General features: G+C 32.2%; 2 protein-coding genes across 9 annotated transcripts; one reads left to right on the forward strand and one right to left on the reverse strand.

Moving 5' to 3' along the window:
• Positions 1–16: 16 nt before the first annotated feature.
• Positions 17–13,756, reverse strand: LOC122628878 (RYamide receptor-like). Of its 6 annotated transcripts, none has more exons than XM_043811692.1 (12): positions 13,713–13,756; positions 12,963–13,411; positions 11,919–12,022; positions 6,518–6,636; positions 5,335–5,537; positions 5,116–5,264; positions 4,245–4,366; positions 1,972–2,189; positions 1,527–1,627; positions 1,323–1,413; positions 1,113–1,243; positions 17–1,000 (listed from the first exon to the last, which is right to left on the reverse strand). In XM_043811692.1, exons 4-12 carry the CDS (start codon positions 6,618–6,620, stop codon positions 733–735), a joined length of 1,386 nt encoding a protein of 461 aa, XP_043667627.1. In that variant the 5' UTR covers positions 6,621–6,636; positions 11,919–12,022; positions 12,963–13,411; positions 13,713–13,756; the 3' UTR covers positions 17–732. The 6 variants fall into 6 exon arrangements, with proteins under 6 accessions (XP_043667627.1, XP_043667653.1, XP_043667633.1 ...); XM_043811718.1 differs by lacking the exon at positions 13,713–13,756 and having other exon boundaries at positions 12,963–13,030; positions 13,142–13,588; XM_043811698.1 differs by lacking the exon at positions 13,713–13,756 and adding an exon at positions 13,493–13,537.
• Positions 13,757–17,101: 3,345 nt separating this feature from the next.
• LOC122630619 (shematrin-like protein 1) lies at positions 17,102–21,436 on the forward strand. 3 transcript variants are annotated; one of them, XM_043815324.1, is made up of 5 exons: positions 17,156–17,173; positions 17,264–17,356; positions 18,876–19,011; positions 20,509–20,683; positions 20,794–21,436. In XM_043815324.1, exons 2-5 carry the CDS (start codon positions 17,339–17,341, stop codon positions 21,128–21,130), a joined length of 666 nt encoding a protein of 221 aa, XP_043671259.1. In that variant the 5' UTR covers positions 17,156–17,173; positions 17,264–17,338; the 3' UTR covers positions 21,131–21,436. The 3 variants fall into 3 exon arrangements, with proteins under 3 accessions (XP_043671248.1, XP_043671259.1, XP_043671237.1); XM_043815313.1 differs by having other exon boundaries at positions 17,102–17,356; XM_043815302.1 differs by lacking the exons at positions 17,156–17,173; positions 17,264–17,356; positions 18,876–19,011 and adding an exon at positions 19,241–20,109.
• The last annotated feature ends 108 nt before the right edge of the window (positions 21,437–21,544 follow it).

Consider the following 21,544-nt stretch of genomic DNA (forward strand, 5'->3'; position numbering starts at 1 on the left):
AGTTTGTAGAAGGGACTTTTAAAAATCTGTTTGATTTTATTCGTTTTATTTTTCTGTACATTTATTGACTAGAAATAGTTTAGAAATACTTTAGTAGCGTACCACTTATATAATTTATTTTTATGTCTACATTCTATCCGCTCATTATTAGTACTAGTACATGTATAATCTGATTCTTGTTGATATTCATAATTGATATCCATGAAATTTATTTGCATTTTATACCATTTATTAAAATCAATATTACCCTGTTTTTTATTATTTTACATTAAGATCATGTGCTTTGAGAAATTATAATCTAGTATTTATTTATGAATGTAATTTATATTGCAATACGGTGTTCCAATATTTTATGTCATTTCATGTTATTATATTAATAGAAAATATTTGGCTCAGTTTACATTTGAAAAAGATATTTAATGTATAAAATATTTGCAAATTTATCTTATATATGACTTGTTTTAAAGATGACTTATTTTAAAATTTCAAATAAAATTTGTAAAATTTCCTTAAATAGTAAAAGTAGTTTAACTTCCGCTTGGAATAATCAAAAGGAATGCTTCGTTATATTATTTTTAACGAGCTATGACAAAGAAAATAATGCGAACTTCGAATATAGATCTTTGATGAAATTCATCTTAGATTAGTTTCGATCAGTTTTATAATAGTATGCTGAATAGGATCGATCTAAAGTCATTTCGTGGACGCTAAGATCTCTATGATTATTTTATATTAAAGACACAATTCTTCTGTGCCGATACTTTTCGTACGCTTGTGTCTGCCGGAGGAAAAAACGTAGAGTTCCGCTGCTTTGCTCGGTGACCTCTGATCAGAACAGTATTGATTTTTTTGTTCGTTACGAGTCCAACGCGTTGATGTACTTTTTTGTCGAGAAATAGATTCGTTGTTGCCGTTAATAGATATTTTGGATGATTCTCGCATTGGTACACCTCTATAGAAAGAGGGATAACCACTGGAACCTGTCCGTCGCCAATCATATCTGGATAATAATTCAACGATTATTAAATTAATATTTCCTGAAAAAATCCTGCCTTTTCAACTAAACATTTTTTTTATAATAGTAACGAGTTTTTATAATATGAGAAAAGCACCTGAGAATGTACCTAATGGATGTTCGTGTACTTTGCGTCTTATCGAGATCTATACTGTCGGTTGGTGGACTGATTGACAATTTTCGAGGTCGAAATGGGCATCTCTGTTGAAATTCCCGCTTGAATTTTTCCTGTAAAAATTTCGAAATAATGATAACGGCCATTTCCATAATTTATTATCTATAATGAAAATTAGGATTAATGGCTTACATTGTATATACCATAAACGAATGGATTGCAGCAACTATTTGACATGGCTAGCCAATCGCAACAGAACCATATAATATTTATATATTGATACCTGCAATAAACTATATTTTATGAAAAAGATATGTATCCGCGTATGTTATAAAAATTAATGAAGTTTTATTTACGGTTGGTGTTTGGAAAGATTTTGATAAACAATTTACTCACTGATTTATTTCGGAATAAGTGTATTGCAGTACGTTGTACGATTGTATCGGTAACCAGCATATCGCGAATAATACGACGACAATTACCAACATTTTGATAACCTGCGTTTATTAGAAAAACATTTTTTATGAAAAAAAATTACATTTTTTTATTTCTCCTTTGTTAAGCATAAATTAGCGGTCGGTAACGTTCCACGTTATATCGATAATGTATCAAGTCTTTCTTATCATCAGAAATATAAAAAAGTGTTTTTATCATATGTTACTCAAGAGCGATATTATCGACAAAGTATGGGGCGTTATCTATTTTTAGGCGCGATACTCGACAAATTAATGCAATGAATGAACAAATTAATTATATAGCATCGAGAATATTCAAGATACTCGATATTTCATATTGTATAAAAATTTCAGTTTGTAATACAAACATACGTACAAAAACATACCTTTTTTTTATTTTTCATAAAAGCAGCATCACGCGAATCTTCTGCATTTCCAGGTGCTCTACTGCCCCAAAGTGTTCTAGCCATTCTAGCGTACACGACGGATATTATTGAAAGAGGCGTCATGTATTGTAAGAAAACCAGTAGCGCTCGATACGTTAGCATCGAATTTTCTGACATGTTTTCATTATGGCAGAACGGTTTCAAGTGATAGCGTCCACCTAAAAATATTGAAATAAATAAAATATCGATTTATTATTTATCATTCTTATTCATATTTTTTTTTTTGATCGATTTAAGATTGACTATCTTTCGAAATACAGCTACCGTCCGTTAGAAAATAGATAGTAACCTTACGAAATGTACAGGCCTACTGCGTTTTCGAGATAGATTTATTCGGATATGATTTTGTCTTAAAAAAAGGACTTGCGGAAGTGACAATGTGATACGCAGGGAGACCATGATCTTTTGCGGTGCCTATTACAATGATATTAGGGCCAACTCGATACCTTTAAATGGGCTTTTAAGGACGTCACGATCCTGTTACGCAATGCGATACTTTATCAGTATTATAGACTACCTGTCAAACTCTTCCTTGCGTTATTCTTTTTTACGCATTACTTGTATTATATCCTGCGTATGTTATTTATTCCATTGTAAGTTGGAGCTGTCTAAAACATAATTTCAATCGAATTTATTTTCTGTCTATCTCTCTCTTATCATTTCTCTCGTCCTCCTGTTATTTTTCTTCCTTTCTTTTATTATCTCTCTTTCTCTTTTTTGCTCTTTTTATTAAATATTTATGAATTGATATGAAACAGTCTTAATACAGTTAAACAGTCTTGCTCATAATTAAAAGAGTACTTGATAAATCAAGTAGAGATAAATATATAGATAGATAGAGATACAGATAGAGACAGAAATAGAGATAGATAGACAGACAGATAGATAGATAGAGAGAGAGAGAGAGAAAGAGGGAGAGAGAAAGAAAAATAACTAAAAAAAAAAAAAGAGAAGAAAGGCGCGGTATGTATGTAGATTCGTTGACGTCTTTTACTCATAAAAGGCGGAGTCAATTTTTATGAGCGATATTCTCTGGCACACACTTCTCTTTTTAATAGATGCTACGTGGATGGAAAAAATACTATTTTTTTATGAGACGGTTATCTGGGAATTACGAGATGAACATTTTTAAAAGTTAAATCAAATATTTGAGTTTTCTTTTTTATTTGTTCATTTTTATCGGGAAATGAAAAGGACGTACTCGATACTACCGATTCCTAGCAATCTTCTAATTTAGCACAATTCCAAATTTCAACGTATAGAGAAAATCGACCTGTTCTCCTAATGCGTCCGCATTCTCTTCTGTTCAAGAACCTAATGCGCTTGCAACCTTCATTATCCATTGTAGAAATTCTAAGTATGCCATGTACTGTATTCTGGTCTCTTGTGAACTTTGACGAAGTTAAACATTATAAATTCGTAATTCCAGATCGATTTGTCCTTTGTATATCCATAGAAAAGTCTCTCTCGGCACTTTCTACAAGAGATTCGTCGATAAATCGAACGAGAACACCGCAATAGTAATGTACATATGTACTTAGTCTCTTTGAGGTTGTTCGAGGACTCGAGTAGTGATCGATTGTCCTCTCGTAAATTGGTTGGATTAGTAGAAAGTTATTATGAAGAGTGTACTCCATATCCAATTTGTTTTTTTTCCATGACAATTTCCGTGATCATCCTTTTGTATTACTGTAGTCGAATCGATAGAAAATAACGTTCTGATTGTTCATTAGCTATAAATTAGCTCGTATACTAGATCGATAGTCCGGATGTTATTGTTAGGAAGAGGGAATCGTATGTATTCAATGCCAGATGGACTCTCGTTAACCCATGGGGAAAAATAAATTTAAAATTAGAATGGAATACAAATAAACAAGAACGTATATGTAGCGCGGAATGGTGGTCAGCGAATGATACCGTTGGGATTCCTTATGAATTGTTTTTTCAGGACATTTACGTTACCTTTCATGTCGCGATATCTCGGTGCATTTCCACGAGATCGATTAAGAGTTTACAGCGAGCGTTAAAGAAAAATCATCTGCAACCTAAATCGAGTGAAGCACTGCGATTTTATCGAGGCCGGTCGGAGCATCAACGTTTGTTATCATTTCGAGGCATTCGATTTTAAAACTTGAGAATCACAGATCGATGTTCGCGTTAATCTGGTTAATTCGCAATCAAGAAAATAAAAGTAAAATGAAGAATTCTCTTACTAGTCATTTTTTCTGGTATCATAATCACCCTGAGCGCAAGTGCCATTGGTGTTGCTAAAGCTGTAGCCAGCATCCAAATTCCCGCAACGATGATTCTTGCTCTCAGCTTCGTCGGACTAGCGCTGTAAATATAATTAATATCTTGAGATAAAAAAAGGCTTACATTTTGAAAACGTCAAACATAAATAGATTTTTCATTTTGTTGCATATGTAATGTTTATTTAAATCTTCTTTTCTTTCGTTTCTTCTTTATAATAAAATAGCGAAGAGAAGAAATGTCAAAGTTATGTATATTCGTAAAAATATTTTTTGAGACAGTCATTGATGTAAACGAGATTACCTACGTATTACCTTCCTAGCGAACTTTGTTTAATTTTCACGACACGATCGAGTGCATCACCCTAACGAGTTTAACAACGAGATAACCGAGTTTTGCACAGTCGATTTCTCAACATAGCTTTGGACTTTATTTAGTTTTATCAATAACTCTGTTGGTTATGTATATAAATCTTTTATAAATCGATATCCACGAACGTCATTTTCTCAAGATGAAAAGAAACTTTGAGCGTAAAACGATATTGTGTCCTATTTTCTCGTAATACCTACCTTTTTACATATTTTTTATTCGTCTCTGTCTCTTTTTTGTATTATATTTGAAAGTACATTTAAAGTCGCTTTAATCTTGATATAAAATTATTTAAAGCATCAACTTTATATAAAAAATAAAAGATTAATATAGGCATTTGTTAAGAAAATAAAGAATTTTTCAAAGATGACCCACTCGTAGATGTTAATCGTTTCTGATGTACAATGATCTATTGTTGACAATAGATGTTTGTACATCAGAAGATTAGTTTTGACAATATCTCACCTGAGTGGTTTGAGAATGGCACGATGTCTATCGACCGCGATTGCTGTGAGCGTGAACACCGATACGTTCACGCAAAGTACACGAACGAAGGGACAGAAGGCGCACATAAAGTGCGGAAGGTTCCACCTCTGCAGCAAGGCTGCTTGAAACTTGGAAGAAAGAAGAATGTGAAGAACGATATCAAGTATGTAAAATATATAAATAAAATATGTTAACTACCTGAAATGGAATGACGAAGAGACCGATAATAATGTCAGCTAAGGCGAGATTGGCGATGAAGAAATTTGTCATGTTCTGCATTCGCCTTGTTGTCGTGACGATCCACATTACAAGAGAATTTCCGACGATCGCTAGCACCGATATACTTCCGTAACAAATACTGAGGATAACCGTCACGCTAGTCGGCACATCGTATAGATCTTCTAAAAATGAATAATGTAATGTGCACAAGTGTAAGGTCAAATTCGAGCCCACACAATTCGAATACTCAATAGTTTCGTGTTTTTATCAGAAGTTCATTTAAATACATACCCATTGAATAACTTATAAGATAAGTTTACTCAACTCTTTTCCTCTTCAAGAGAGTATTTTGCTCGAAATATCTTTTATGTTTTTGTTATGCTAAAAGATTCAATATCATTTGCTCATAAGACGCTTATATAATACATACATATGCATATACCCACGCTTTATTCCTCCGTCCCATTTTATGGACCCTTATATCAAAGATACGTGCCAGCTATCTTCGACTTAAGGAATTTTTGTTTAAGTACCTTCCGAGTCTTGTGAGCCCATATCAAATTTTAATTTAAATGACTACTTTGAAGTTGTCTGATCTTAATTTTTTAATTGTTTTTCTTAATTTTATTTAAATGAACGCATTGGAACATCGGAGGATGATAGAGGAGATCGTTATAAGTATATCGAAGATCGGAATCTTTTTATCTCGCAATCTTAGTAAAAATTAAATGAAGTTGAAAAATAAAGTCAAATGATAGTTCACTATTTCTTCGATAATTCCGTTAATTAGTCAAATAGCATTAAATTGGATCTTTTTGACGTATTTTCTTTTGCTAGAGTTCGAATGCGCTCATTTGTTACACCCGGTATCTATATATCCATCACCAAAGCCTCTCATCCATTACCAAAGAATCGGATACGAATTGATCGTATTGAAACATCTGTTCTCGAAGAAAAGCGACATTTGTGTTTTTCTCGGTGCTTTCGAGCTTATTTCTCGAAATATATTACATGGAATTTTATATTCGATGAAATGGAAACATAAAAAATCACATTCCATAAAGAATACGCCTTAAATAAGCAAAGGTTCTCTCGTCTGTTCTCCCGTCGAGTTATTTGTTTTCTTTTATTTTACGAAGAAAATCGTGCTTGAAACTCGTACCATCGTTTTCGCTGTAGGTTTCGTTTTTGTCGATCCAAAAGGTAGCGTTTAACATAGACGACCATTCCTCGAGATCCTCATACGACGACCACGAATCGTTCATCCTGCAAAGGCGGAATCTAAAACACATATTTTAATTCTCGAATTTAATAAATCGTATTTAAGTTTTGAGCGATCGAACTCATTACGTCCCGTGATAAAAGTAAATTTGGAAAATAATTAAAAAGAGATATAAAAGTATCTATATGTATATGTATCTACATGTATATGTTTTTAGTTTTTGTTTTATTGGCGAATTTTATAATACGGTTTGATTTACGAGTTATGAAAGAGATCGTAGTTAAAAGATAACTATTGGCATATCTCTATGAATGCGATGCAATAAAATACCTATATTGTGCTATAGTTTCTTTTATAATGTTTAGACGGAACTGCGTAGCACGAATGAGTTTAATTACAATTTGTTCCGTTACGAAAGAAAAGAAAATTAATTATCGTACATTCGTTATCGTTTATTTTTAATAGGGAACATTTTTTTCTTTCGTTTAATGATCATTAAGTTTTATAAAATTTATTTATAAGTAAATTAGAAATATATATTCTCATTTTCGCTATTAACATGTCGACGACAGAAACGATTGTAAAGAAAAAAAGGAACACCGGAGGTAGTACTCGTGGAAATTGTTTTTGATAATTCGAACGTCGAGCAAAAGCGAGTTATTTTTAATAAAAGAAAGGAAATGGCAGGGAAAGCAAACCGATGCGATTAATCGAAGATCTGTTAAAATGTCTCTCCCTCATTTTTTTTTCTCTGACGGGAAATTGGGAAAACTTTTTCTAGAATTGCCTAAACCTTCGAAGTAATTTTGTAGATTTGATTATTTAAACGAAGCTTTCAACTTTTCTACTCTGTTAATTCCTATCTATACATGCGTTATAGTTTTATATTATTTAACGTAAATTAAAAGAGAAGGATTATTTGATTTCAACGTTATTACTAATATGCATGAAACTGCATTGTATAGATAAATATGCGCATATATATATATACATATATATATATACATATATATATATACATATATATATATATATATATATATGTATTATTTTCAGAAATATCTATACTTGTTTCCATGAGTATTGAGTGGCATAATAGAGCTATCGTCAATGGCCATACATAGCAATTTACTTGGAAGCATCAATGTGTCTACCTCCGCTTTGGAGCTAACGCGGAATTCAATCTGAAAGCGTTCAATGCATATTCCCTTGTGGGTGGTTACTTGTTCAAAGCTTAGTCGTGGTCCTACGTCTTCATGATGCGTCCGTTTGCGATTCTATTGTGTTCAATAAGATGTCAAACAATCTGTTTTTCCAGGATACTCTCGATATTACGACTGTTAACATTTCTTTCGAAACATATATTTTTCAAGTCCAACGAATCTTCTTATTAAAGGATACATCCTTTGATCTTTGTCAGTTTGAACTACATATTCCGATGTTTTCAGATACTTATAATACGTAAATATAAATATATACCACGTTTCCTGTAGACATCGCAAAACATCGTAGACACTAAATTGCTTGTATGCATTAATGTACTTGTAATCAATCTTTGAGGTAGTTAATTATAATTTCGACTATGCTTTAATTATAATAATTTACTCTTACTTTGGAAAGATAAATTTGAATAAGTTAACCACATTTTATGCATTTTCGTAATAACAAAATGTAAAAGAAGCTAACATATATATATATATACATGTGATAAATATACATCCTGTTGCATTTGTTAAAAGATCTTTCGTCTTATAAAAATTATTATTCGCAATGAAAAACGAGCGTTATCGGTAGACCGTATTAAACAAGATGTATGCAGGGAATAGAAGGCTTTACGCGCTTTAACGCCTGGAGCGTTAACGGGTAGAGCAACGACAATGTCTCGTTACCGCAATGCTTCCTTGGCCTCGCGTATGCACTTTATGCGCGATAACTCGATTACACCACTTGAAGGACACAACGTCGGGATATACCAACCAGCTTGCTACAACGTGGTTTACCATACTTATGAAAACTTCAAACGTTTGGTAACATTCCATATTTTCTTGATAATAGCGATAGCGAGAGTCATTTATCAAAACTTCTTAAGTCCCTGACGATATGCAACATATTCTTACATGCTTCTAACCCGTATTGCCTATCATCAGGAGTCTTGAAAATGCATTTTTGATTGATGATACTTGTTAGTAACATTATTGATAAACTTGATGCATTTAGTCTTGATGTGCTTCTCAACTGTCGATATCTTTAAGAGAGTCTGTAAATTTCTTCTCTCTTGTATAATATTTTTCATTCGAAGAAGCAAACGAAGAGCACGCGAACCGAAGAATCTACTGCGAGTAAACATTTGCGAGATATTAGTGGTGCTACCCGTAGAGCCGGCGAAATCATAGATATATAAAAGGTAAAGTAGATTTAGCGCGTATGCACGAATGCTTTCCGTCACTGTTTGCACGGACAATATTGCGCGCTTGATCAAAAGCTCGATTCTTTTAAAGTCGCTCGAAAGATTTTCGTAGCAATTTTTTTTATTAAAATACGATATGCAAATGTTTATATCTAGAAAAAATAAAATTGAAGAGAAACAATAGAAAATTTAATTGCGAAAATCATTAAAGCTTAATATGCTTTTCCAAATATTTGATGAACCCTTCGGTGTCGTCGTTTAAACGTCATAATATCATTAACGAAATGAATTTGTTCTTAATTATAACTTCGTAATCCACTTGGAAGCACGTTCTGAACTTGACTAAGATCTTGTTTCTTACATCGATTAAATAAATATTCTTTAAGCGTAGCTCTATTTAACCCGTGGATATTATATATGACAGACATTATCGTTTGTATACGACAAACAAAATGTCGTGGTTTCTCTCTTTCTCTCTATGATAAAGTGTAATATCGTTTCTTTTATTCCGCAAGTTAAACCCATAGCTCGGTTTATACAGAATATTTCATGGACTATCCTTTTTTCATTGTATAGGACCTTTAGAGTACAAAGAGCTAAAAATGTAATGGTTCGTTTATACGATCGTAGTTGACAAAATAGAATATTAAACGAAATCCCCTATATATGTATATCTGTATATTCTAACGGTGTGTATACTCGTTGGTTTATATAATTGTAACATATATACATGTGTGTGTATGTGTATGAAAAGATAATCTCCGGATTTCCATGAAAATATCCTTTTGAATGCGTTTCATGTTATGTATGATCGATAAGAAAAAATTTTTTTAGCAAAGTTTCAATAATGCGGATGAACGTCGTACTGTGAGCAAAAGTACGTTAAAAATATGCAAACTAATTATTTATGAAAACGATAAAGTGATCTTTTGAAGAAAAGAAAAAAAGAAAAAAGCACTTATTTCACATGCATTCGATGTATTTATGTATTTTTCTTATACGCTTTTAATCTTACTTACATGTGTATATTTTGGATATAGGTCATCGATTTGGATATAGTATCGATCATCGAAAATAAAATTACACTTTACGACAAATTCGTGTTAGTAATCTGAAGTCACAGAAGGTGCAGGGAAAATGAACCCTGGAAAATATCTGCTTACGACAAACCATCAATTATCGAGTGGGTTTCGGTGACAAGTATTATTTATGATCGTATTCGTACATATGTACTTATATGCTTTTTATAATTATACTCCTTTTATACTATTTTTTCTAACGCACGAATATGTGTGCATAATTAAAATTAACGAAATATTTCAATCATCTTATCTACTTGTCTTGCATAAAATGATTTTTTTTCTGATTACGATAAAGAAAGTAAAGAATAAAAGAAAAATATTCTGGCTTAAAGAAATTCTATGAATTTCATTCATTCTCAAGTGGTTGCGAACAATCCCATTTGATTTAACGCGTTTTTTTTGCTCGATTTAGTTTATAAAACTCGTGGCCTGTGTCGAGGACGGTGTATGATTGGATCGTAAGTGCATGATGTACGTATCACATGTATGCTATTCGATCAACGTATGTGTATGAAGGACTGTCACGACAAAATATAACGATGGAGGAAATAATGACAGAAGTATACATATCTTTTTTTTTTAATATTCAAACTGTGTTCTAACATTATTATGTAATATTTTAGCATAAAACTTTTGATAGTAAATAATATATATATATATATATATATATTATAAATCGTTTTCACTATTTTCTATAATTTATATTATAACTTCTTCTTACAGCACGTTTACATTCTCTTTATTTTCTATTAGTTTATGATTTCTATTCTCCTAAATAGAATTTCTTTTCTTTTATGATTTCTACTCTCCTAAATAGAACTTCTTTTCAAAAAAATTAAAATAAAATTTATGACATATACACATACACAGATACAATCTAAAATAAAAAAGTAGGATAAAATTTGATTAAAATATTTAGACTTTTTCGACGTTCGGAGACTTTTATTATGCTTTTCTGTTTATGTACGGACAGGTTAGGTATATTAATAGAATCGATATACAACACTATCTTGTCTATTTCGAACAGGATACGCTATTATAAGTTATAGACATCATTGAGTCTTCGTACGTTTATGCATTAAGTGCAGCCGTTTGTTTCGAAGCCAAGAAATTTCGTGGACTAGCGATATGTGTGTCATGCACACATATTATATATAGCGTGATATTATAGTACAATGCTCAATATTTACGAGCGTATATTATTCCGTTGTGAACGGAATAATACTGTTAAATCTGTAGCAAACTATTGATCTAACTGTCACATCTAGGCATTAAACATTATATTTTAGTATGACAGTTATAAGAAAAAAGTCATCGTAATGTAATTGTGACATATGTAACACGTTGTATCGGATATTGTAATACTACTATATTGTACTAAAGATGATCATTTACGCGATTATTTGTAAATTGGATTAAAATAAAAGATTTGATTGTCGTTTCATAAAATATTTGTACGTGAAAATACGAGTAGATACATCCCTGCAAATACTATTCTATGGAAGATATTGCTATAAATTATTCTCGATCGTAGAATTAATTAATTGTAACGAGTCATTTGATAGAATTTCTAATCTAGCGTAGAAATTACCGTTTATGATGAATGATCGTGTATACACGTGTGTTATGTGCTTCGAAAATGCATTTTACGTTTATATGATTGATTTGTTATTCGGAAATGAATGATTATCGATAAACTATTGTATAATTTATTTATTCGTACTACCATTGAGATTCTCTCTCTTCTTCGGAATGTCAATAATTATATTATTTTTTGTTTAATGACGACATGATTGTAGATAGCAAATGCGATTTTAGAAATAAAGTTTTTGACTATCGTGTTGTTACTTACGCGCCAATTTCATCGATGTTTATTTCGAAACGATCATCTGCCGATACGAGCGAGTGGCAGAAAACTCGGTTGGACTAATATTTGTATCTTGTTTCCCTGTAGCGCTGAAAAAGAAATGTTTTATCCGACGGCGTCGATATAAATGTTATCGTAACATTTGTTTTGGGAAGAAGCAGGCTCGTTACTCTTCTCGAATTTTCAAAGAGATGCATCATTCGTGTCTGAGAATGTTATACTTACTAGTAAGCACTTTTGTTTTTTATTTTTTACCTTTAAATAAAACGTATTATAAAAGGAATTGCTCTAGATTAAAAAAAGAAAAAAAATATACATCGTACAAGCAGAAAAGAATAAAAATGGAATAAAGAATGAGATTAAAGTTTTCAATTTCCTGTAGTAGAATAGGATAGTTAAATAATTGCTCGATCGTCGTGACAATAAATCGCGTTTACAGCTTTGCAAGTAAATAAATGATTTTGTCTATTCCATAAATATTTATCTAATGTTGTTGTTATATCTATATAAATATGAAAGAAACGCCGACGAACATTTTATTTATTTTAAACAAAGATTATATTCGAATCCGAAAAATTTACAAATCAAGAATGTTTGTCGCGTATTTAGATGACCGCCTTGCGGTTTACATAAATTCATTTCGCGTATTCGAAGTCTCTCGTTAATTATCTGTATGTTCTCGAATGAACTTCAGTTATGGATCGCTTTTGTTTGATATTCTTAGAACGTTTCTCTTGTGTCTTAAGTCTATTGTAAACCAAAACAGATTCATTGTTTTTGAAAACAATCAGTTTTAATCAAGCTCCGATAAATACTTTGAAATCATCTACGAGCTAATATTTATGAAAAAAAAAAAAAAAAAAAAAAAAAATATATATGAAGTTAAGGAGTTCGATTTTGGAAGAAATTTTCTTTAATTTCCAGAGGAGAGAAGAGCGTCACGTTAAATCGATATCTCTCTAATAAGGATATCACGAAAGCCTGCCCGAGATCAGAAAAATGTAGGATAATAATTTCATTAAAACTCACCAAGTTCTTCCTTTCCGATAATCAATGGACTTCGTCGCTGACTTCACTCTCCGTGGCTCAATTTCCCACTAGTAATTAAGTTTCTTGATTAATGACAGACAATAGCGAAAACGATAGTCGTCTGTACATTAAGGTACATTTTATAATTCAATTTAAAGTCACTCCGAAAAAACAAACACCTTCCTTCGCATTTTCATCGATCCTTTCAAAAGATCGATTAATTCCACGATTCTCGAGAAAAATGTCTTTGCCTTTCCATCGAGGATGAATCGAGAAATTGCCGAAAACGCAATTTATTCGACTCATCGTTCATATTGTCTATTTTCGTCGTTTCTTGATTCTACGACGGTTGCTCGATCTTTGTTCTTTTACGTCCTTATTGTTTATGTCTATCTTCTTCACAAACTCAGTTATACGACAAAGTCTTGAGAAATCTTTTTATCTTGCATCTATTGTAGAGAATAAAAAGAATTCTTTTATACACAGTAAAACACTTATGCACAGGAGATCCTTCGGCATTATTTTCTCACTCTAGATTTTCCTTATTATTTTTATTATTCTTGATAACGAAAAAAAAATGATCTCACGTTCGAGAATAACAATGAGAGAGGAGAGAGAGAGAGAGAGAGAGAGAGAGAGAGAGAGAGATATGTATAAAAAAACGAGAGAGAGAGAGAGAGAGAGAGAGAGAGAGAGAGAGAGAGAGAGAGAGAGATGGAGAGCGTGATTTCTCGTGCACGTTTCACGCACGTGCGCGTTCGTCGAGGAGTCGCGAGCAAGTGTGGCTCGTTTTGCGTGGACTATCGTCTCCGGCACTGAAAGGACGGTAGTGGGAAGCATGGTGGGAGGTGCCAAAGGGTAGGGAGAAGAACAAGCTCGGTTCGATGCATTTATGTTTTTATCGAATAAAATGCTTTCCACCTACATACTCATCTCATTAACTCTTTTATTAATTAATTTAATTATTTTGATTAACTTCTTTCAAATTAACGTCACCCAATTTTTGTTCGATTTGACTTGTTTTTTTAGATCAGCTCGTTTATAAATTCAAATAGGATACGAATGTGGTCCATGCATCGTTAAAAACACGTTTAAAGGAACGACGAAGACGACTCATGTACTTCGACATTCCCGATGCTAATCATTTGTATCGACATTGTCTACCGATTTCACACCTTTACGGCCTTTTTTGCGATGCGAAAAATCAGAGTGCAGGCGGTCATTTAGCGTGCTTCTCTTGATTTTATTTGTAATTGTCGTCCCGTATTACAAGCCAGAAATAGCATTTGAAACATGCGTTTCTCTTCCAGGAGAAAAGAAAAATTTATTTTTTGTGAAAAAAGTCAAGCGAGTGCGTGTAAGCTCGAATGAAATTATATTAATGTCACAATGCTATTTTCGCGATACGCTTTACGAAACGATATTTTTTTCGTATTAACGTTAATACGCACTTATTGCTGAAAAATTATTTCGTTACAAGTTTAGACATTTTGTTGCCAGTGACGTAAGATCCGGAAAACGCATGTGACTTTACTTTAGTAATTACTAACCAAACACGTAAGACGATATTTTTGTAAATAGTATCTTGTATTTTGCATAGACTATGCGATTTCATTAAATACTCGGAATATGCTTTATCCTTTAATTTTTTTTTCAGAGTAAATGAAACGTAGGGAAAGGACAAATGAAATATATGTTCAATTAATATGGACAAATGTTTTTCTATTTCTTCAGTGGAATAAAATAAATGTAATCTGTTATAGCAAATAACTTTCGTTTCTGTTTATTTGATATTGATCTTGTTTCGAATATATATTAAATATACAGAATATGAAAAATGCGCAGAAATATTTTCGCTTGGATAAAAATAATTAAATTTTTCATGAAAACAATCATATAATGGAAATAATCTAATTTTGATTTTATATGAAATACAAATATATTATAAAATTATTTTGTATTCGATTAAAAATAAAAAATGTTTTTTTGTTATTTGCGAGAGTTACGAATTTCTTTGTCCAAAAACATATTGATTGCAAATATAATAATGCTTTACAGTACATAATCTTCAAACAAGCAGATAGATCGAATTGTTTTTCGCCAGGATCCATGTTTTAACGACATTATCATTTTGTGGATCCGTCTCTTATATAGCGATCAATCATTGTGCTCGTAATATTACCATTAAGGACGAAATATGTTAATAAAAGGATCACTCTTTTATTTCGAGAGTTTTTTATCTCCGATTGACGCTATATTTTCTGTTTGAAAAAAGTTAAAAAAAAAAAAAAAAAGAAAAGAAAAATAGAATCTTTAAAATGCTATGAATCCTTATCAACAAGAAAGTTCGGTCGTGAAAGAGCAGGAAAAACGCAAACTTTCCTGTATGCCGGATTGCAGTTCTACAGGCGTTCAAGGTATCCAGTTGTGAATAATGATAGTCGCAGAAGAGAAAAAGAAAACAAAACAAAATTGCTATGATAATCATATGTCATATACAGATTTTCATAGACGATTGAATATTCTAGAATTGTTTCTGCCTATCTCCTTTTTCCCTTTCTCTTCTTACTTTTGCTTTTCGTTCGATTATTTTTTCGTGAAAAAAAAGAAAAACAAAAAAAAAAAAATATACGAAATTCAATATTCCACAGTGAAATTGTTCGCTGAGATTGCACGGATGTACCAGCTTTTGTCTTTTCTGAGCGGTACTGTAAAATGAATTTCCGACATTTTCCAAACGTAATTTCCGACTGAAATTCCAAATCAAAAAATGATTTTCGTATTTCGTTTGTAATCCAGATTGTGCTAAAATAAATATGTTAATGATGAACGAACAATCATTTATTTTAAATGGCTTTGACGTTCGAGTTTATAATTAATACATGTTAATCAACGATGGTAAACAATTAGTTTCGCTTCCATATTCATGCAATCTATCATTTTCGGTTCATCGATTCCGTTTATCGATTATTCACATTTGTGCACACGTGCGAATAATAATGTTGTTTATGCATCCAGGTGTGACATATCAAGATTTCTCTAATTCTTACAACGACATCGTCTTCTACCAAAAATTCGAAGCTAAATTTTTAATTTTAAGGTAAAAAATAATCTCTTACTGCGAAAAGAGAATGAAAAAAGAATCAACAAGTCACACCCACAGACGTGTTTCTCTTTTTTCGTTATCTATTAAATACATAGAAAGCGGCCTTTCGTAATTTGTCAGGCATACGTCGAATTAGTACTTATCGGAAGGATTGACTAGAGTTATTTAAAATCAACATTAATTACGATATCATTAATTTCAATCCCAGATAAAAATAAGGGTTTTGTTCATCAATATTCATATCTCGTTGTATGCATATAAAGTTTTGTACAAGCTCGTTCAAAATGTCATCATAACTTAAACCGATATTGCAACTGTCCGAAATATGGAAAGTTAGAGTTATTTTTTCGAAGTATTTTACATTGTCTTGGAAGTTGAAAAAATTGTTGAATTTTTATATAGAAATGTCGACTTGTTCCGACAAAGCATTAACTCGGCGATGTAATAAAAAATCAAAGTTTGGAATAAGCTATTTTCTATACGATACATAATGCATTTTGGTTGGTATTCTAAAACTTATTCGCGAGCATAGAAGCGGTAAATCTGTTTCCTGCGAGAATTATATTTCGCGTGCTAGATAATGAGAAAAGTTAAGTTCATTTGGAAAATAGTAGGAAAGAATGTATCGGAATTCATTAAAGGTACCTACCTTATAAAGTAAAATGAATTAGCAACGATATTCTCTTATTTAGCGTGGATATAATATGTGAGTATGTTTCGCGTGTAAGTAAGAATGAATCGAAAGATAATCGAAACGTAAACCCTCTTTTGTTAGGAAAGATCTTGAACTACTTTGTAGAGTTGGCACGACTTGGCGAAGATGACGAGAGACCAATCTCGCGTCCTCCGTTCTTTGGTGACGCAGTCAAAACCGAAGGATATCACTATGTTTATATATATACGAGATTATGCAGGTGTGTGCACGTAAACGCGTAAATGCGTAGACAGGAGGAAGGAAACGTCAGGGTAACGCGATTTCCCACAGGTAGAGGCAGCTCCACGCCTCTAAGCAGGCGTGTCGCGTGGAAAGCCAAGAGATTCTCAATCCGCGACCTTGTCAACGGCGACTCTTTGCTTCGGATCCAACTTCAAACATGTACTCCAGGTATTTCCGTTCGGAAAAAAGTAACGTAAGAGAGGGGAGTTGATGGCTAAAACCCGTATATAGAGGATCAACTCGATGTCTTTCGTGCAGATCGCCTTAGAATTCGTGGATCGACTCACGTTTTATCTCGGCTCAACTTTAAATTTCCTCTCTTCTTGTCGCAAAATGAAGTCTTTTCTACTTGTAAGTCGATTTATTTATTTTTTCGTTCTTTTTTTCTTTTTTTTTTTCATTGGACGCCTGTCCTCAAAAATTGTTTTAACATTTTATCGATACTTTCAAATGTCAACGAACAATTTCAAGCAAATATTTGATCAAATTTTTAGCAAGTTTTTTATTGATTTTTTTTCGATTCTATATTGCAATTTGATATTGGTTTCAATAAAACTCAACTGAAAAATTCAGTGAGTCGTTAAGAAAGATTGTACGATATGTTAATGAAACTAACTCTATCGAAGGTGAATCGATTTGTGAATCGTCGTATTCCTTCTCGAGTTGACGGCTCTGTAAAGACGAAGCGTCGTGCCGATGTAAATGAAGACTTTTAACGATTCAGTTGACGTTTGAAAGAATAATGCTCGTTGCAGAGGAGAACAAAACGTGCTAATTATGTTCAATTTTTCACGATTTATTCGAAACGAAGTTGACTAGATGGAAAATCTACGCATTTCGATCTATTGCATGTACTATGTTCGTAAAACTTGTAAATGGCCAACATAATGTGACCATCGATCGATCAATTAATTTTCGATTAAGAGCTATGATATTGCTCCGTTCGTTAAATTAAAATTCTCCAAGATTTCAACGTTTTTTGTTATATTTTAAATCGTACGTGCACAAATATCTTAGAATTATGAAAGGAAGATATTGATACGATATGATTACGTCTTAAATTACATTGATAAAATTATCTTTAAAGTCACATAGGTCTATATAACGTATGTAAAGTGTGATAGTAATAAAACAAGAAAAAATATATTTATATAAATATATACAGAATATTCAAGAAGGTTGACATCAAACTTATATCACGTATTACTGAGGTCAAATAGATGAAAAAAATTCATATAAATTCATGGCCAAAAATGCTTTATCGAAAAGATATATGCTATAGTATCAGTTTGGTTCCAACCTTTTTGAACACCCTGTACTATAGACAATATTCACTTTTTTAGATAATAAATCTTCTTTTCTTCATTTATCTCTAATATTTGTCATAACGAACTAATATTTGTCGAAAGTTTATGACAAGTTGTTCAAAGATAAATATTTATTGAAAATAGAGTATTTATTGAACGATTGTAAGACTTTCTATCGGTTTTGATCTCTTCTCTTTGGAATTTATATGTGTCGATTAGAAAGAAAAAAGAAAAAAATGGAGATTTTCAGAATTCGTCTTCGCTTCGATTAACTTCTTTTCGAATTTACTTTCCGATTTATTCGCGTGCTAATAATCATTATCGATTCTCCTTTTTTATACCGTACCGTACCGTTGAAAATTGTGTATATCTGCGTTGGTTCTTGACTGATAGTACATACATACATAATGAGCATGATAATCATATTTAATTTTTTGCTTGTCAAAAGAGATACTTATATATACGTGTGGTAGTATGCAATAATGATTACCTGTGATTCACGGTAGACGATCTGACTGTCTTATGATATTCTAGAATATTATTACTCGTCCTCGCTTTTGCAGGTAACGTATCTCGTTGGTTTGGTCGCGCTATGCAGTAGTGCTATAGAACTGACAAACTCAAAATTATCGACAAAACTTTTACCCGTAAATGACGCGAGTGGTACGAAGGACTTGGACACAGCAGCCAGTGATCGGAGTAAGCAACACATATTCCACTTCATCCATGTCCCATCTGATACATCACGTTCTCTCATTTTAATTGTTTTTATCGTATTTGTGCACGTATCATTATACTTTTGAGTATATTGAAAACAAAATTCTCATTTATTATTTGCATTTTATTTTCACATTACTTTTTTGCAAATTTCGAATTACATTAGAAAAATCGGTAATACAAATAAATTGATTTTATAGTTCGATTATGCAAATGTTCATAAAAGAAATAAATAGGTGCACCGGGAATCCTTTGAAATAGTTTGACTCATTCACGATGATTTAATTCTAAGATTAGACAAATGAGCGAACTGGAAGCATGGTAGATTTATGCATAATACTATAAGAAGTCCTTCAACAGATACGTTACATTAGCATCCAATTACATGTACCACCTTTTTTCTTTTACGATAATAACCGTTCGACGTTTCAGAGCGTGGGAATGTTAGCGACACAGATAGTTAATATCCGCTGTAAACACATTTCTACGTATGTATATATTTCAACAATAGTACAAGTTTATTTTACTCGTCCAAGTTCACACGACTGTCTATGATTGAACGTCCTTAACCCCTTGTCTAATAATATCGTGTGAAACTAGTGATATGTTTTTACGTATTTACTAGATATAAGAATATATGGCAGACATGAACCAAACATAAGAGTTAGACTTGTGATTTAAATGCGTTTGCATTGAACACTGTCTCTTGCATTCGTTGTTAGTACTTGATTGCATTCGCATATGTAAACTATATTTTTTCTCTATTTGTAATAATTAATACCACTCTTTCTGGAAATATTTTTAAAAAATTCTTATACGTAATGTTTTCAAAAAGAAAAATTAATACCAACGATTGTTTATATACGGTTAATAATATATTTAAGGATGACAGTGAATATAAATATAAACTATATCCAGCAAGGAAACATCTTAAAGAATCAATCATTGACGATAATAGCGAAGAAGAAGATATGTGTCATCAATCAGAACAATGGATTTGGGAGAAGACAAATAATAATCCGAAAATGTGGAAATATAGACAGATCCGTGGAGTAAAAGAACAGTTAGATAAAAATTGTAGTAAGTTAGATATTTTTTCTACAATATTTCATAATATATTTTGGGAAGCCATTATCAGGAAAACGAATTGTTGCGCAGATCAAGTTATAAGCGACGAAAATAGATAAAGAAAAATCGACATTGAAATTTGGATTCCTTCACGATGTAATAATTTTACGAGATTATTTTCGGTCTTGTTTTCGGTCGATGCGATTTTCTCGTCGACTATGGCACACGAATGAAATCATAAGGCAAGGGGTTAAAGTAATATCAAAGATTAAAATAATCGCATGTGATGTATCGAAAAAGAGACTTCGTACGAGATACCTTTAACTCTTTTATATATTTCACGAATGAAGTGTCTACTATGACGTTCAGGTGGCTTAAATGCCTACCTTTAGTATGATACTTTGATTGCAGCATTTTTAATCGGTAAAGAGTACGGTCAACCAGGCTACGGAGGATACGGAGGGTACGGAGGTTATCCCGGAGGATCAATATACGGACCAGGATATCGTGGTACGAATTTAACACCAGGATATAGGGGCTATCCGATCGGTAGTCTTGGGGGTGTTCTTGGAGGTGGACATACTGGGTGAGGATAAATTCGTTAAAAAATTGTCTGTACTCTATCCTATGTGTTTACGTAGAGATTAGTATCTAATTAATCGATACAACAGAATCAGAGAATTTGTTCTTTCCTAGATATGGGTATTACGGTAACAATGGATATAATCCTTATTATAACTATGGTGGTCCCGGTGGATACAATGGATATGGAAGCATTGGTGGATACGGAACCTTAGGAATTGGAGGTTACGATGATCCTTATCTCGGATATGGTAGTTATAGTGGTTATGGCCGTTACGGTGGTCAAGGGCTCGATGGATATGGAAATTACGGTTCAAGTGGTTACGGTGGATCTTATGGTTCTGCGTATGGGATTAAAAACAATTATGATCCTTATGGCTACCGTAGTAGCAGTAGTAGTAGTTATGGTAGTTATGCTGGCTATCCCTCTGGATATCGGGGCTATTCCTAAAAGTTCATAAATTTAATATATATGTATAAATACTAATACGTGAAATTGACAGTTACTTTTTTTATGTACTTTATAACAATGTAATATCAAAATACCAAAAGCGTTTATTTCTCAAACTAGAGGAGGTTGTTTCGTATATTTGAATAACACATAACATACATAATGAATAGACGTAGTAAATATTAACATGACATTCGAATATGAAAATTTAGTGAAAAAAATATAAGTATTACCGACGAGAACATAGTAATTAATTCATTATATCAAATGTAATATATTCGGACATAATAAATTTGTTGGAGCTAATTGCATGCAATTTTTATAAAAATATCTAAAAGTAAATGGATAAAATTCGTATATAAATATTGTCAAAATATAATACAATTTATATTAACTATCTCTTATTTGTTCTAA

Source organism: Vespula pensylvanica, chromosome 1 (genome assembly GCF_014466175.1).
Source record: "Vespula pensylvanica isolate Volc-1 chromosome 1, ASM1446617v1, whole genome shotgun sequence".
NCBI lineage: Eukaryota > Metazoa > Arthropoda > Insecta > Hymenoptera > Vespidae > Vespula > Vespula pensylvanica.

What these genes read in the sequence shown, in the direction of transcription:
- LOC122628878 (XM_043811692.1), bottom strand. Translation starts at nt 6,620, where the DNA reads ATGAACGATTCGTGGTCGTCGTATGAGGATCTCGAGGAATGGTCGTCT. An exon ending in TTATGAAAAATAAAAAAAAG is followed by an intron (nt 1,628 to 1,971) that starts GTATGTTTTTGT and finishes TAATAAACGCAG; the next exon opens with GTTATCAAAATGTTGGTAAT. An exon ending in TCCATTAGGTACATTCTCAG is followed by an intron (nt 1,001 to 1,112) that starts GTGCTTTTCTCA and finishes ATTATTATCCAG; the next exon opens with ATATGATTGGCGACGGACAG.
- LOC122630619 (XM_043815302.1), top strand. Translation starts at nt 19,851, where the DNA reads ATGTTTTCAAAAAGAAAAATTAATACCAACGATTGTTTATATACGGTT. An exon ending in ACAGTTAGATAAAAATTGTA is followed by an intron (nt 20,110 to 20,508) that starts GTAAGTTAGATA and finishes CTTTGATTGCAG; the next exon opens with CATTTTTAATCGGTAAAGAG. An exon ending in CTTGGAGGTGGACATACTGG is followed by an intron (nt 20,684 to 20,793) that starts GTGAGGATAAAT and finishes GTTCTTTCCTAG; the next exon opens with ATATGGGTATTACGGTAACA.